Below are 16,571 nucleotides of genomic sequence, written 5' to 3'. Positions count from 1 at the left end.
AAAGTGTGGAGCACAGTGCCTGGCAGTTAGTGAGTGCTTCAGAAATGGTAGTCATTATCATTATGCATTTAAGAAACACAGAAATTTCTACTCAGGTGAAGTTAGTTTTAACATTCTAAAGCATGATCATATTTGAAATGTTTCTTTACTTTTGGAAGGCAATTAGTGATTTTCTATAACTGTTCTGTTTCTGCTGCAGGATTTTTTTTGCGGACCTTAACTTTGGGATTCCCTTTATTAACTGTTTTGGTATTTTTTGAAATATGTACTTATCATTTAAACTTTAGTGGTACTGTAGGTAATTTGGCTGTGTGTTCAATCTGTAACTGGCCCCTCCCCCGTTTTTTTTTTTAATCTTCAAGTTACTGAAAGAGGAAAAGTGACTCCCTCCTAGGTGACTGTTAGACTCTTTAAAAAGTCAGTGGAGTGATATCTTTTAATTCTATTAAAACCTAGATTGTAACCTCGCTACCAACCCTCCACGTGGGAGGCAGCAGAGCGGCAACAGCGCGGATGGGGAAAGTGCTGGAGAAAGGCAAGACTGTTGATAAAATTAACTCTTTGTTTTTTTAGCTTTTTCCCCTCAGTGTCTTTCCATGAAAGGATCATGAACTGCCCGGGGGATTGCTCAGCGCTGCGGGCACCTGCTCTTTGGCTGCTCGGGCTAGCCGCGGGTTTGAGTCCGTGCTCTTAGTGCTAAATGAGTAACCTTGTGAACTGCAGCATTAATTCAGGGGACCCCCTAAGGGTTCAGTGGGATGAGGATTTTTTAATTTTTCCCCTTTAGTGGAAGCTGTGTACTGGGGGAATCCTGAAGTTAAGACCTACAAGAAAAATCGGCTGTGAAGGCAAGTCGCACCCATCCCTTTAGGTGCCCAGTTTCAATGATCTGGACATTTTCAGATGATGTGGATATATTCACATCAGTGTTTCTTACGTAGATTATTTGTAGATGCAACAGGGTGCTAGTCAGTGATAAAGAGAAGCAGAAAAATAAAAGCTCCAGTTGGTTTTGCTAAATTCCACACTAGTGAGTCTCAAACTTCACGTACGTCGGAATGATGAGGGGAGTTTACTAAAGATACATATGCTCCGGTCTCCCCTCTTACTCCTCAGTCAAAATCCCTGGGCATGTGTATTTTACCAGGCCTCCTGGATGAGCACCAAAGTTAGAGAACCACTGTGGTATGATGGGTCATATTTTTTGACCGAGTATTAATTCAGTTCTGATAGGATTAACATAACCTAATTTTAAGAATGGAATATGTATTTGGGTTACCTTTATGCTTAAAAAAAAAGAGACTTGCCATTGTCAGCATTTGCTAAAGACAGAATTTGCTGTGTCGGATGCCTCCTTGAGTTCAGAAACGTTTCTAGATCTTTGCTTGCTGTGGATCAGATTTTCTTCTGAAGGTGGAGGGAGTGTCTGAATAATAAAGTTTTAGGAAAGTAGAAGGCAGCATTTTAAGAGCCTGGGTGATGTTCCCAAATTTATGCCAGTTTTTGTCCTTCTGGGATTGTGTTTTCACACAAGAGACCACACATTCATGAGAACATCAAAACAAATGTCTAAATTTATATGAGATACTACTATGTGTCTAAATCAAGTTTGCTGTATTTCTTCCATGAGAAATAGTTGGAAGACAGTTTCTATTTGGATGACTTCCAAATAATCAGTGTCTAATATTTAATATGTAGGGAAACATTGCTTAATCTCTGTGCTTACCCCCATTTTTCAAAGCATAGTTTTGTCATAGAATGCTATTCAATGCTGGTCAATGATGTATATGTATGTATATATATGTGTATATATATATATATATATATATATATATATATATATATATATATATAGGTGTTTATAAAAACAACAAAAAATGGGGATGAAGGGATAAATTGCCAAGATAATGATCAGGCCTTTTAAACCAAGGCCCTAAGAAATGTTCAAGGTCCAAGTGACATACTGTAGTCAACATCAGGTATCATGAATTGAGAGCTCACAATTTTCATTTGTAGGTGTTTACAGTACAGCTAACACTTGGAGATCAGCACTGGGAAGCTGAAGGAACTAGTATTAAAAAAGCCCAGCACACAGCTGCTGCCAAAGCTTTGGAAGGAACAAAATTTCCTAAACCCATAGTCCGCCCTTTTCGTAGCGAAGGAAGGAATCCAGGTATTATGCGTGGGCCAAGACAGGTTCCTTTCAAAAGTGTGTTTAGAGGTACCCGTACAGTATGTATATGAATTCTTTCTTAACTAACTTGTTGACTTTGAAAGCACAGTTTCTACACTACCAGTGGCAAACGCTTACCTTTTCAGAATCCTTAACCATACTCAAAATCTAAAGCATTGGTTCCCAATCTCTGGTCCTGTGACTCCTGAGGATCTGGAAAGAAGGTCCTGAGAGGTGGGGGGTGTTACCAAACAATTTTCAAGGTTTCAGAAAAGCTTAGCGAAAATATCTTTTGTTCCTCGATAGGGTTGTACTGATTGCCAAGCATGTAGGCCTTAGCTGGAATCACTTCAACCCTGTGTGGAAATACCAGTTATAAGACGTTGATCAGAAACCCTGATTGTCAGTACATGTCTCCTGATCATTAAACAGAATGAGAAAATAACTTGAATATTTATTACTTAAATACTTTTAGTAGATAATATCTCTTCAAACAAGGGATCCAAGCTGGGAGAAGACGAATAGAGAAGAGCGTCTGATAAACGCTTGGGAACCACTGACGTACCTCGGTGGGTGGGAGCAGCTCTGACCTGTCAGGCACACCAGCCCGTCCCGGGCCCTTTGGACACAGGAAGAAATCCGAGGGCTCTTGGCCACACCTTTCTTGTTGCTTTTAATTTCTTTGTGGTGTTTCAGATTCATTCTCTACTGCAGGTAAATTTTCTGGGTCTGAACTGCTCTTAAGATGACTTAGGTTACATTAAAATGCAACTGTATGAATCATATAAAAAGTAAAATTCTTATGTTAGGAAGAGAGAAGCTGGTTACTTCTGTGACCCTCTGATTTTGCAAACCCAAAGATACCCTTATAGATTTGATTCATGTACTAAATTTAGTTGAACCAGTTATAGTACAGAATCAAGTCATTTTTTATTTTCCTCTACATACATCCTAAAGAGGCATATTAAAGTGGATTTTTGTGTGCATTTAAGTTGAACTTTGCCATTGCTAGTGTTGTTCTGTGTTTGATGTGAAAGTGTTGTTTTCAAATGTGATTGTGCACTGACACTACTCTTTCCAGCCTGGGTTTTCTTTTTTACATGTGTTTTATGGTTTATGAACTGGATGAACTGAGAGGAAAAAAAGTTAGAGAGAACAGTGTGCATTTTTACAGTTGATAATTCTGAGATAACTTTACTTGCTCTTGTTTATATGGCAACAGAACTCATTTTCCTACAAGTATTCTCACAGGTCAAATCCCAATGTAAATACTGAGATTGGAAATACCTGAATATTTTGCGACCCTCATCTGTCTTCTCCAGATACAATTTACTTGTCTCTTCCTCAGTGATTCCACATCTTTCCTTATAGCACACATATCCTGTTGTGTAGTAATTTTTGAGAGTGTTTGTGTTATTTGAATCCTCTTGGGCAAGAATTATATCCCCTTAAGCACAGTGCTTTGCATCCAGTTAGTATTTAATATGTGCATCATTCTGTGAAATAGTGTGCATAAACCTACTTCTAACTGTAAGGCAATAACCCAGCAAGTCAGTACAGTCAGGATTATTGGCTAAGGATTCCCAAACAGTAAAATGATCTGGACAATCATAAGGGATTTTTTTTTTAATCGTGGATTTTGATGTGCACTAGAACTGATTTCTAATAACTGGAATGAGTGGCTTTCACTGATAACATCTTGTGCTAGTTGTTGCCCCTCTGGTAGCCCTTACAGTGTATTTTGTGCTGTTGACTGTGTATTAATATCTAGAAATCGCAGCAGATTCTTGGATTTCCTGACGTGATGCCTAGCAGTGAAGTACTTAGATCCTTTCATGAAATGCATTATGAGTCCAGTTAGTAGAAAGCATGCTGTTCTTTCTGATTTTAGTGACCGTCATTCTCATGTCAGAAAACAGCCAGTTCTCTGTGTTGATTCTGTGTTGCAGAAAGCATAACCCCTACGGTAGAGCTAAATGCACTGTGCATGAGACTGGGAAAAAAACCCATGTACAAGCCTGTCGACCCATACTCTCGGATGCAGTCCACCTACAACTACAACATGAGAGGAGGTGCTTATCCCCCGAGGTATGTATCTGTTTTAAATACAGATGAAAATGTAGCTCATATTTGCCACGGAAGAATAAAATCTGTAGATTGTGGAGCACATCATGATTTGGTCATCTGTAGGCTTGCCAAATGTTAAAGTCAGTCTATTTTTTTTTTTTTTTAAGAATTTATTTATTTATTTGACAGAGAGAGATCACAAGTAGGCAGAGAGGCAGTCAGAGAGAGAGAGGAGGAAGCAGGCTCCCCGCTGAGCAGAGAGCCCGATTCGGGACTCGATCCCAGGACCCTGGGATCATGACCTGAGCCGAAGGCAGTGGCTTAACCCACTGAGCCACCCAGGCGCCCCTGTTAAAGTCAGTCTTAATTGTGCTGGTACTTTTTACTAGGGGCGCCTAGGTGGCTCAGATGGTTAAGCCTCTGCCTTCAGCTCAGGTCATGATTCCCAGGTCCTGGGATGGAGCCCCGTGTCAGGCTCCCAGCTCAGCAGGGACTTTGCTTTTCCCCCTCCCTCTGGCTCTCGCCTGCCTATGCTCTCTTTCTCTGTCTCCCTCTCTTGCAAATGAATAAATAAAATCCTTAAAAACAAAACTATCTCTAGCAAGGGCCTGAGCATATTCCTCACTAGCAGTGTGGCTCTGACCTGAGAAAATGTGGTTAAAGATCTCCTTTTTAAATGCTTTGTTAATTTGAGCATGATTCCTACAACACTAATTTTCTGCACCCATAGATTTGCTTTTTTTTTTTTAAAGATTTTATTTATTTGACAGAGATCATAAGTAGGCAGAGAGGCAGGCGGGGCGGGGTGGGGTGGGGGGGAGAGGACGCAGGCTCCCTGCTGAGCAGAGAGCTTGAGGCAGGGCTCAATCCCAAGACCCTGGGATCATGACCTGAGCCGAAGGCAGAGGCTTTAACCCACTAAGCCACCCAGGCGCCCCTGGTTTTTTTTTTTTTTTTTTTTTTTTTTTAAGATTTTATTTATTTATTTGAGAGAGAGAACAGAAGAGGGGGATAGAGACGGGGAGGAGAAGCAGACTTCCCGCTGAGCAGGAAGCCTGATGCAGGACCCAGTCCCAGGACCCCAAGACTATGACTGAGCCAAAGGCAGATGCCCAACTGACTGAGCCACCCAGGCACCCCTAAATTTGCTAATTATTGCTTATTGGGTACTTTTTGACTTTGAGCTTCTGTGCTTTGTAATAGCCTTGGAGTACAGGTGCAGTAAAATACTAATTGAAACCCTGAAAGCTTCTCGTATTAAAAACCTCCTGTTGGCAGTCCAGACGTTAGTGGATAGACTGATGATCGGAATGGAAGTCTTCTTTCCCTGCCTGACTTGGATGGAGGCAAAGCCATTTAAAAAGTACAAGCTCTGAAATGTGAGATGCCAAGCTCTGCCAGGCTTCAGAGACTGGTTGGGGTTTCCAGAAATGAGGGCCTTTCTAAAAAAAACAACCCCCCTCCTTTTTTTTTAAGATTTTATTTATTTATTTGACAGACAGAGATCACAAGTAGGCAGAGAGGCAGGCAGAAAGAGAGAGGAGGAAGCAGGCTCCCCGCGGAGCAGAGAGCCCGATGCGGGGCCCAACCCCAGGACTCCAGGATCATGACCCGAGCCGAAGGCAGAGGCCCCAACCCACTGAGCCACCCAGGCGCCCCCAAGAAACTTTTGTTTAAAAATTCCCAGCCCTTTCTGGAGACAGGCAACTGTGACTCTCAGATGTGAGAAAGAGCAAGTTAAGTTTTCTACCTCAGGCAAAGCCTAATTCATTTTAGATTTTGTAAATTCGGTTTAGCATTACAAAGTGAACTCATGTAATCTGTAAGCTAGTCCATTCTGTGGAACATAAGGTTGTTGCCTAAATAGTATTTGCTCATCCTGTGTGCCAGTTCTAATCCGGTGTAAGCCTACGAAATCTCCGTGTGTATTGAGGAGGAGTCCTTAACGGCAAGGAAGCCTGATGTGATTTAGGACCCGTGATGAGGGCAAGACGCAGAATTTACCAAGGAGGAACATACAGGTGACTTAACAATCTAAGGTTGTAACTCCGCTAACCCTCTTTTTACTTTCAGGTATTTTTACCCATTTCCAGTACCACCTTTACTTTATCAAGTTGAGCTTTCCGTGGGAGGACAGCAATTTAACGGGAAAGGCAAGACAAGACAGGCGGCAAAACATGACGCAGCTGCGAAAGCCTTACGGACCCTGCAGAGTGAGCCGCCGCCCGAGAGGCCGGAGGGGAGGCGGCTGGGCGAGCAGGTGTGTGGGGAGAGGCATCCTCTTGGGGGCTTTTTCTGAGAAGATGCATTGAGAGCTGTCTGTAATGTTTGCTGTTTGGTATCGTACATGATTTTGTGCTCTGTAGCTTTCTGGCCTCCCCCCCACCCCCTTAAGAAAATGTTTTATCAAGAAAGATGCCTTTTTTCCTCCGTGGTATAGTTTTGAGTGAACATGGTAGAAAGATTGCGACTCAGTTGAATTGCGAAGCCCATGCGTGGATGAATTCTTCGGTGCAAAAGATCGTGTGTGTCCGAATCTACTGCAGTTTACGGTACCAGCTCAGAATTTTCTACAGCCATTTTTTGACCAGCTGCTCTGTTACGTTGAAGTGCTAGTTACCTCTTGCTGCATAACAGACCATTACAAAACCTAGTGGCTTAACACCTCTTGGCATTTATTTTGCTCACATATCTGCAGTTTAGGCAGGGCTCTGCACGGGAGATGGTCTCTGCTCCCCATATCTTTGGCTGAGGTGGTTCCGCAGGCGCCAGAGCATCCATTTTCAAGATGACTCCCTCACTCGGCTGGGAGCTTGGCAGGGGCTCTGGCCCGAGTACCTCTGTTTCTGTTAACCTGAGCAGAGGCTGCTTCCCCATCCTCATGGTATGGTGCTGGCTTCTAAGAGCGAGTATCCTAGAAGACAGGAAAGGAAGCAGCTTCCAATTTCTTAAGGGCTAAGCTCAGAAATCCCCATAGCATTGCTTCTGCTATATTCTATAGGTCAAGGAGGCACAAGAGTCCAGATTCAAAAGGTGGAAATACAGAAACCTCCCTTTTTATTAATTAGATGAAATTCACACTGCATAAATTCAGCAGTTTTAACTGTTTTAAATGTACAGATTCAGTTGCTTTTAGTACATCAACAATGTTAAGAACCCTACTTCTGGATGAGAAGAGTGTCAAAGAATTTGGGGGCCAGGTTTTAAAAATCTGTAACGCCTTGTGACTGAATAGGAAACATAGCCTTAGAAAGTCTGACTTTTTCTTTATGGTGTGTCACACATTTTAAAACAGATGATCTGTTTCCAGGGTCTACTGAGGACCAAGTAAAAGAAGGGACTGTAATTTAGAAGAGGGTGATTTCATGGAGTTAAAGGGACAAGTTTCTCACTCGTGAGCTTTGTCAGAGGCAGTAGGTAGTATAATCTGAGTCATTTTGGAGGCTTTGCATTTTTTGACTTCACTTTGGTGCTAATGTAATTGGAGTCAGATGGGGTAGTTATTTCTCAGTTTTTCATAGCCAGCAGTTGTTAAACGATCGCTGAACACTGGTATGTGGGCTGTCTGCTTCAGAACCACTTGAGAAGTTTAAAAAAAAAAAAATTCCTTGGTCCAACCCACATGATTCTAATAGGAGTCTGTCTTTTGCTTTTCTTTCTTTTTTTATTTTTTCTTTTCCTTTTTAAATGTGCTCTTGGAGTAGCTCTAAAGCTCGATCAGGGTTTGGGCACCCCTGGTCCTAAGTATTCTCAATGCTTCCCCCTCAGGCGGCCACCCCACTTTGAATCCTGCTTAGAAGTTCTCCCTGTATTGTTGAAAAGGGCAGGTACCCGTTGGGTGTCTCCAGTCGGACCCCGTGGCCCTGGAGCAGCGTGGTCAGCTCCGGCCTGACGGGGTGGAGTGGGAGGGACGCGTTCTCCTGAGCTGAGCTTCACGGGCTCATCTGGCATGTGGACAGAGCTTTGCTGAGAGTACTGGTAAATCTCCTCAAGCCCCTGTTCTAGTTCTCTATGGTTTGAGATAGAGACAGTGCCCTTCAGAATGGCTGAGACTGGTGTAACCAGTGCTGCAGAAACTAGAATCACTGAGTCTGATGAGACTTCCTTTGTGCTGATTAATGAAACACTTAGCCTCAGTGATTTACCAGGCCTCCTGGGTGGGTGGGTAGTAGGACGTGAAGAGACATTTTTGTTTTTTATTTTAATTAATTAATGAATTTTAAGAGAAAGAAAGCATACACGCAGGTGAGCTGGGAGGGGCAAAGGGAGAGGGAGCGAGCGAGAAAATCCCAAGTAGGCTGCACACCTAGTACGGAGCCCAACTTGGGCATTGATCTCAGGACTCGATCTTAGGGTCCTAAGATCATGACCTGAGCTGAAATCAAGAGTTGGGAGTCCCACGTGCCCCAAGGGGGATAATTTTAGAAGGTATCTTTAGGGGCACCTGGGCGCCTCAGTTCGTTAAGCATCTGTCTTCAGTTTGGGTTGTGATCCTAGGGTCCTGGGGTCAAACCCATGCCTGGCTCCCTGCCCCACAAGGGGCCTGCTTCTCCCTCTCACTTTGCCTGCTGCTCCCCCTGCTTGTGCTCTCTCTCTCAAATAAATAAAATATTTTTTAAAAAAGGTATCTTTAAGTTGGTTTACTTACAGTTAATGCATGTGACCATAAAAATTTAAAAATTAAACATTTTGGTGGATGTCACTGCATATTTAAGTAAATACATGCATCTGTTTAACAGAAGTGGGGTGATACTGTATGGTAACCACTTTTTTTCACAGAACTGCTTATCATGAATATACTGTCAAGCCTATTGCTTATAATTCCTGGGAGGACGCAAACTCAGCTGGCATCTGAGCACTTTTTAATGGCTACAGAGTGTTAGAAAATAGGTAGTGAAGAACACTGTTGTAGTTAAATCTTTGTGCAAGTCTGAGACTGTTTTTATGAGCCACGGACCTGGAGTGGAAATGCATGGCAGTGTAGATGGCCCCATTCCCCACTAGAAAGATGGTATCATTTTCGACCTCTGCCAACAGCGTGTGAGCATTGTGTTTGCCCCCGGCCTGCCAGGGTTGGAGATTATAATCTTAAGCAAATTGTTCGTTTTGCTGTTGACGGTTTGTAGGGCATGTGATTTTGTGTTGGATCAATTCATGTTCTCTAGAACTTGGCTAATAAAGACAGCAGTTTCTGTCTACAAGGCAGATACAGTCAGGTCCCTTGACGATAGGCATCGTGCTAGGCCCTGAGGGAAAAAACCACAGCCGTATCACTTCCCTGGTGGGGTTTCATTGAACAGCTGACAAATGTTAACATTAGAATCATCAGGGTGCAGTGAGTGCTAGGGTGGGAAGTAGCAAGTATTATGAGAGTGTCAGATGTCTTTTTTATTTATTCATTTATTATTTGAGAGAGAGAGAGAGAGAGCACGCATAAATCAGAGGGGCACAGAGAGAGGGAAAGAGCATTTCAAGTGGACTCTGTGCTGAGTGTAGAGTCCAATGTGGGGCTCGATCCTGTGACCCCGAGATCATGACCTAAGCTGAAACCAGGAGTCAGTCACCTAACGGACTACACCACCCAGGCACCCCAGATGTCTCCTTTAAATTGGAGTGACAGTGATGTGTTCAGAGAAGTTCTCTCTGAGGAAGCAGCATTGAAGCAGAGACCAGACAGAAGCAGAAGAATGGCAGCAGCCTGTGTAAAGGTCCTGCGTTAGGAATATGCTTTTTGGTTTTTGTTTGTTCTTAAATCTAAGGTTTATGGTAATAAGGAATGACTTATTCAGTGTGTGAGCTGCTAGGAGCAGGATGGCTAATACAGTATTTGTAATAGACAAAACAGGAGCTAGCTTCGTGTTGGCAGGGCATGGTGGATCTGTACACATAGGCATGAAAGGAGGCCCACGCTCTCAGGGTAGGAAGGGGATTAAGAACCTTAGAGCTGTGGGGTGCCTGGGTGGCTCAGTGGGTTAAAGCCTCTGCCTTCGGCTCAGGTCATGATCCCAGGGTCCTGGGATCGAGCCCCTCATCGGGCTCTCTGCTCCGTGGAGAGCCTGCTTCCTCCTGTCTCTCTGCCTGCCTCTCTGCCTACTTGTCATCTCTGTCTGTCAAATAAATAAATAAAACCTTTAAAAAAAAAAAAAAAAAGAACCTTAGAGCTGTAATTTTGTAGATAGTGTGATCCTGTTTGTGTTTAAGTCAGTAGAAGTGCCTTCTGTGTGTATGTATGTGTGCCTGTGTGTATGTTTGGTTGCACATAGTTTCTGTGTTGAAGGCTGCATCAAGTTTTTTTTTTTTTTTTTTAAAGATTTTATTTATTTATTTGACAGAGAGAAATCACAAGTAGATGGAGAAGCAGGCAGAGAGAGAGAGAGAGAGAGGGAAGCAGGCTCCCTGCTGAGCAGAAAGCCCGATGCGGGACTCGATCCCAGGACCCTGAGATCATGACCTGAGCCCAAGGCAGCGGCTTAACCCACTGAGCCACCCAGGCGCCCTGCATCAAGTTTTAAAAGTAGTTTCTCTTGGTGGTGGTGGTAGGAGACAGACTTCAAAAAAAAAAATTGTACCTTTTTTTAAAAAATAGTACTTGTTTAAAAATAAATACACATAGCTCTTCTGGTTTTGAATCTTATGTTCATTTGGGCCAGGGACGTATTTAGGTGGGGCTTAAACTAAAATTGAAAATTGGAGACTTTGATTTTTATTGTTCTTCCTGGTCTGTTGGACCCAATTTTCATTTTTGAGCTGTGTGACTTGTATTCTTTTCTGGAGATCTTACAAAGAACAAAGAGAGAAAGCATATGTACTTTTTTTTTTTTTTTTTTTAAAGATTTTATTTATTTATTTATTTGACAGAGAGAAATCACAAGTAGTTGGAGAGGCAGGCAGAGAGAGACAGAGGGAAGCAGGCTCCCCGCTGAGCAGAGAGCCCGATGCGGGACTCGATCCCAGCACCCCGAGATCATGACCTGAGCCGAAGGCAGCGGCTTAAACCACTGAGCCACCCAGGCGCCCGCATACGTACTTTTTAAAGTAGAATAAAATCCATTCTGTCTTAAACACTGACCACGTAGGTCCTTTGGACACTTTTGTAAATCTTCACCTTAGGGAATCTAAGTTCTCCTTTGTCTTGAGTGAGGCCTGCCGCTGTCTGTCCTCCTACGTATCATTTCAGCAGCCTTCGTCATCCATTCCTACCCGTGCTGAGCAAGACTCAGACGCAAGGACATGGAGAGACGCTGCGGCACCGGGCTGGCCGCCGCAGCAGGGAGACGCTCCTCATTGCAGCGCCATTGCTGTGCCTGCTGCACTGCCCGCTGCGGGGCCTCCTTCCCAGAAGATGCTGAAGATCGGAGACCCCATCTTTTTCCTGTGCTCTTAGCTTTCCTTGAACTCGGGTGCGAAGGCAGAATTTTTCTTTGCCTCTAATGGCAAAAGGAAGAAAGATGACCGAGGAAGACCTTCCCGTTATTAGACAAGTGAGAACATGCCCTAGACTCCAGTGGTGATGGTGGGTTTGAGAGTTTAAGCAAATCTCAGACTGTGAATCTTCAGACGGCATCTTAGATAAGCTCTCCCAAACGGAAGGATCGGCGAGTGGACAGTATATTTTTATGGTGTATGAAAAGGACATGTGTATTCTCTTCTGCCATTCAATAGAAAGGACATTGTCACACATTATTTTGTGACAAGAATCGGGAACATCCTGTTTTGGCTTTTTAAAAAGTATGTGTAACAGCATTCTTTCCATTTTTGTGATATTTGGCCACCAGAATTTATTTCTCACCACTTACTGTCCACAAAATAAGTGGACAAATGCAAAAGGAGGTGTGTGTACAAAGGTCATTGGGAGGATATAGATATTAAGACCATGAAAAAACTCATTAGATCCTCCTTTGAGGGTTCACAGATCTAAAAATGAAAGCATTTTGTAGTTAGGGAGCAAAGAAGATAGCTGGTCTCTCTCCGATACAGTCATGAGTCAGTTTCACAAGTAGTGTGTTCTGATGATACCACTACCAGAAGAGTCGGAAGTCATGATAAGCTAGAACTCACTGGGATTGGATTTGGAAAATGGCATTGCTGCAAGTGGGGTGTGCTCTAGGTTCAGACGTGCTGGGTGATGAGCCATTAGCTGCATTTAAAGGACTGTGCCCATTTGGGGTACATAAATGCCTTCCAGACTACAAACCTAGAATAGAAACTTGGATTTGCTATTTTAATTTCTTCTTCTTTTTCTTCTTCTTCTTCTTTGTACATTTGTTTATTTATTTTACAGAGAACAAGTCGGGGTGTGAGGTAGGGGGAGGGCAGAGGGAGAGAGAAAATCTCAGACTCCCTGCCCAGTGCAGTGCCCAATGTGGGCCTCTGTCCCTTGACCTGAGATCATGACCTGAGCCAGATTCAGAAGCTTTGTCCCTAACTGGCTGAGCCACCCAGGTGTCCTGCTCCACCCAGGTGCCCTGCTGTTTTAATTTCTTGTTAAAATCTCTAAGGAAAAGATTCTTGTCCTTTTATTCTGTATGTTATTTGTAGAATCACTAAATATAGAAAAATAAAGAGTCTGTTGGAGCCAGATAGTAAATGGTGAGATGACTATTTTTTTCTGGCATGCTGAGGGTTAAGCATGGTTCAGAGTGTTTTTTTCTTTTCTTAATGTTGCCTAGATTTTATTGCTGAACCATACACTGTGGAATTGATGTTAACAGTAATTCCCACTTCATGAAGGTAAGACTAAGGCTCCACTACACTTTCCCCATTTTACTGGGAATGGTATTTGTGGATTTGTTTTTGACTCATTTTGCTGCTTTTTCATTGCAACATGTTGTTCGCTCCAGATAATATCAAAATTATGTAAAAAGAGCAGCATATTCTCACTTCCAAGTAAATGTATATCTTTGTTTCTTGTTTTGCATTTTTATTTTACTGGCCACTTTGTCCCTATTGAAATCCCTTGAGAAACAATGGCTTAGAGCAGTGAATCTCCACTCTGTTGTAAAATCAGCTGGAGTCTTTGGGGTGGGGGGGGGTAGTATAAATAGAATGAATCTTTAAGCCCTACCTGAAAAAAATGTAAGTTCCTTCATCTGGAGTAGGAATCTAGTGAGCGTCTGTCTGTCTTTGCGGAGCCCCCAAGGGGTCCTGCTGCTGCTGCGGTTAAGAAACACTGGCTCACAGTTCAGGTTTGTGCAGTGGATTGTTGTTTTCCATCAGGCTTATGTGGAAGCTCAGTGTATAAAATAGGAGAGTAGCATTTGATTAGTATAAACTTCCAAGTTTGAATTTTATAATATTTGGGAAGGTAATCATAGTGATAATGATATATGTGAATTTTCAGAACACAGAATCATGCCATATATTGTTTTCAGCCTTGAAAAAAACATGGCTGAGCGCAATATACCCATTTTAAAACCAAGAGTAAGTCTGCTGTGGAAAGGAGAGTGAGAGGAGCTTCATTGTTTTCCTTAAAAAAATTTAAGATTTCATGTCAGTAGTTCTTAATGTTGGGACATTTGTTCAATCCAGCACAGTTGCCTGTTACATTATTATTATTATTTTTAAAGACTATTTATTTGACAGAGATCACAAGTAGGCAGAGAGGCAGGCAGAGAGAGAGGAGGAAGCAGGCTCCTTGCTGAGCAGAGAGCCCAATGAGGGCCTTGATCCCAGGACTCTGGGATCATGACCTGAGCGGAAGGCAGAGGCTTGCAACCCACTGAGCCACCCAGGCGCCCCTGCCTGTTACATTATTTATCTTTTCTTTAACTTCTCTGAATGTTTGAAATAAGTCGTAATTAAAAGCTAAAACTAATTGGGCTGGTAAAATGAGCAACAGATTTGAAAATCGGAGTACACGCACGGTGGCTGAAGTCTTATTTTAGCCTCAGCTAAATCAGTTTATTGTGTCAGTTTATTTCCAGTTTTTGTTCTGGTTTCATGAACACTTACTCAGCATCTGAGTGCAACCTTTGTTTTAACAGCTTATCTGCTTAAAAACCTCTGGATATCCTTCGAGCAAACAGCTGTCCAAAACCTGAATTGTGCACAAAAATGACCTAACTTGTTAGCATAAGTTAATGTGTTGACAGTCTCTAGTGTGTTAATATTTGGTACGGGACATTCTTTTTTTAGTTGCTTTTCAAAGATAAACATAAAGGTTGCCATTATAACCATTCTTGAAGTGCACAGTTCTGCGGCCCTGAATGTATTCTCAGTGATGCACAGCTGTCACTACTGCTCATTTCTAGAACTTTTTTTTATCATCTCACGTTCAAACTCTGTGTGCCTTAAACAGTAACTTTCCCTCCATCCCCCACACCCTGGAACATCTATTCTACTTCTGTCTCTATGCGCTTGCCCATTCTAGATACCTAATATAAGTGGATATTCATCTTTGGTTGTCAGACTTATTTCATTTATCATGTTTTCAAGGTCCGTCCATGTTGTAACATGTGTCAGCATTTCCTTTCTTTTTAAGGCTGAGTAATACTCCATTGTGGGACCATGCCACGTTTTGCGTATCCATTCATCTGTTGTTGGATGTTGGGTTGTTTTCACTTTTTGGCTACTTGAATAATGCTGCTTTAAACATAGGCGTCCCAATACCTGTTTGTATCCCTACTTTCAGTTCTTTCAAGTACGTATCTGCTCATGTAATTGCTGGATTATTCTGTAAATCTATGTTTAACTTTTTGAGGAACCGCCACAGTTTTGCACAGAGGCTAGGCCATTTTATATTCCCACCAGGAATGCCCTGGGATCCCCACTGCTTCATCGACTCGCTAATAACACTTGCTGTTTTCTGCGGCCGTACTTAAGGAGGGGGGTGCAGAGTGGTGTCTCATTGTGGTTTTGACTTGCATTTCCCTAATGACGAATGATGCTGAGCTCATGTACTCATTGGCTTTCTTCATGTACTGGTTTCTGCCTTCTTCAGAAAATGTCTATTCAAGTCCTTTCCCAACATTTTCAAACTGGATTGTTTGTCGTTGGGTTGTTGGTATATTCTGGATATTAATTTTTCATCAGATCTATGATTTGCACATACTTTCTCCTATCTGGGGGTCGTCTTTACTTTCTTGAGAGTGTCTTTTGATGCACAAAAGTGTTTGATTTTGATACAATTCATTTTACCGCCTTTTTCTTTTGTTGCCTGTTTTCTGTCTGCTATCGAAGAAGTCACTGCCACATCCAGCGTCCTGAAGCTTTTTCTTGATATTTTCTTCCAAGAGTTTTGTGATTTTAGTCCTTATGTTAGGCCTTCATCCATTTTGAGCTAATTTTTATATATGGTGTAGGGTGTTTTTTTAAAATTTTGTTTTTGTTGTTTGCGTATGGAAATCCATTTTTCTAAGCACCATTTGTTGAAATACTAAAATACAGGGTGGTTTTTTTGTTTGCTTGTTTTAAGTTTAAAACTTGTTTAAAAAATAAATTTTAAATCAAACCTCCACGGAGCTCTAAGTCATCTTGCTTGAAGATTTCTGGCTTTAAAGATGTTCTTATAAAAAGTCAGGCCTTCTTTCTGCTTACGATTTAAACAAGAATAAAAGTATCTTTAAGTTAATAAAGACACCAGAAATGCTATGCAAATAGTTCTGACCAGGCAGAGGGCGAAGTAGAACCCAACTGAAAAGAGAATGCCACCATCATGGCGGGAGAGATAAGTAGAGAGTGTTTGGGATGAATTCACTGGTTTAGGATTATATTCTTGATGGTATTAATATTTTCAACTTAAGAAGCTTTCTTTTTTCATTATAGTGTGAATAATTGATCCATTGAGGTGTAAGATCTATCTGATGAAGGTATAGAAATGCACAACCAATAAAATCCTGGATAGTCCTGCATTTTGCCTATTCTGCAGTTTTAGCCATGGGTTCTTTCAGAAAGTTCTAGTTTTGGAAATAGGATTTTACCAATTCTTTGATAAAAGAATCGCAATAATATGAAGAAAAATGCAGCTCTCTTGCCACAATTTGCGGGGGGTGGGGCATTGCTATTCCTGAACTCATCTGGATTCTTGTTTTCGCTGCCGCCCTAGAGAATGCAGTTCACAGCTTGCACCGAGGAGCACTCCGCCCTCCCTCATCCCAGCCCCGGCTGGAGGACTGTAAATGAACCTGTTAGAGAGTCTCAGCCTTTGTTGAGCAGACTTGATTAGTTTGCACTTGCATTTTTTTTAAAGATTTTATTTAGTTCTTTGAGAGAGAGAGACAGGGAGAGAGAGCATGAGAGGGGAGAAGGTCAGAGGGAGGAGCAGACTCCCCTTGGACCTGGGAGCCCGATGGTGGGACTTGATCCCAGGACTCCAGGATCATGACCTTAGCCG

General features: G+C 42.3%; 1 protein-coding gene across 9 annotated transcripts in view; it reads left to right on the top strand.

Moving 5' to 3' along the window:
- Positions 1–16,571, top strand: part of STAU1 (staufen double-stranded RNA binding protein 1) — a 56,999-nt gene that overhangs the window by 20,562 nt on the left and 19,866 nt on the right. For 5 of the 9 annotated variants that reach the window (XM_059407194.1, XM_059407195.1, XM_059407201.1 and 2 more), the window contains 3 exons: positions 2,017–2,173; positions 4,123–4,261; positions 6,314–6,500. In XM_059407194.1, the coding sequence (XP_059263177.1) occupies positions 2,017–2,173; positions 4,123–4,261; positions 6,314–6,500 (483 nt within the window). The remainder of the gene's footprint in view (positions 1–2,016; positions 2,174–4,122; positions 4,262–6,313; positions 6,501–16,571) is intronic. The other 4 variants (XM_059407198.1, XM_059407199.1, XM_059407202.1 and 1 more) reach the window with 1 other exon arrangement.

Source organism: Mustela nigripes, chromosome 7, assembly GCF_022355385.1.
Source record: "Mustela nigripes isolate SB6536 chromosome 7, MUSNIG.SB6536, whole genome shotgun sequence".
NCBI classification, from domain to species: domain Eukaryota; kingdom Metazoa; phylum Chordata; class Mammalia; order Carnivora; family Mustelidae; genus Mustela; species Mustela nigripes.
Note: the sequence above shows the minus strand (reverse complement) of the source record. Positions and strands in the feature narration are given on the sequence as shown.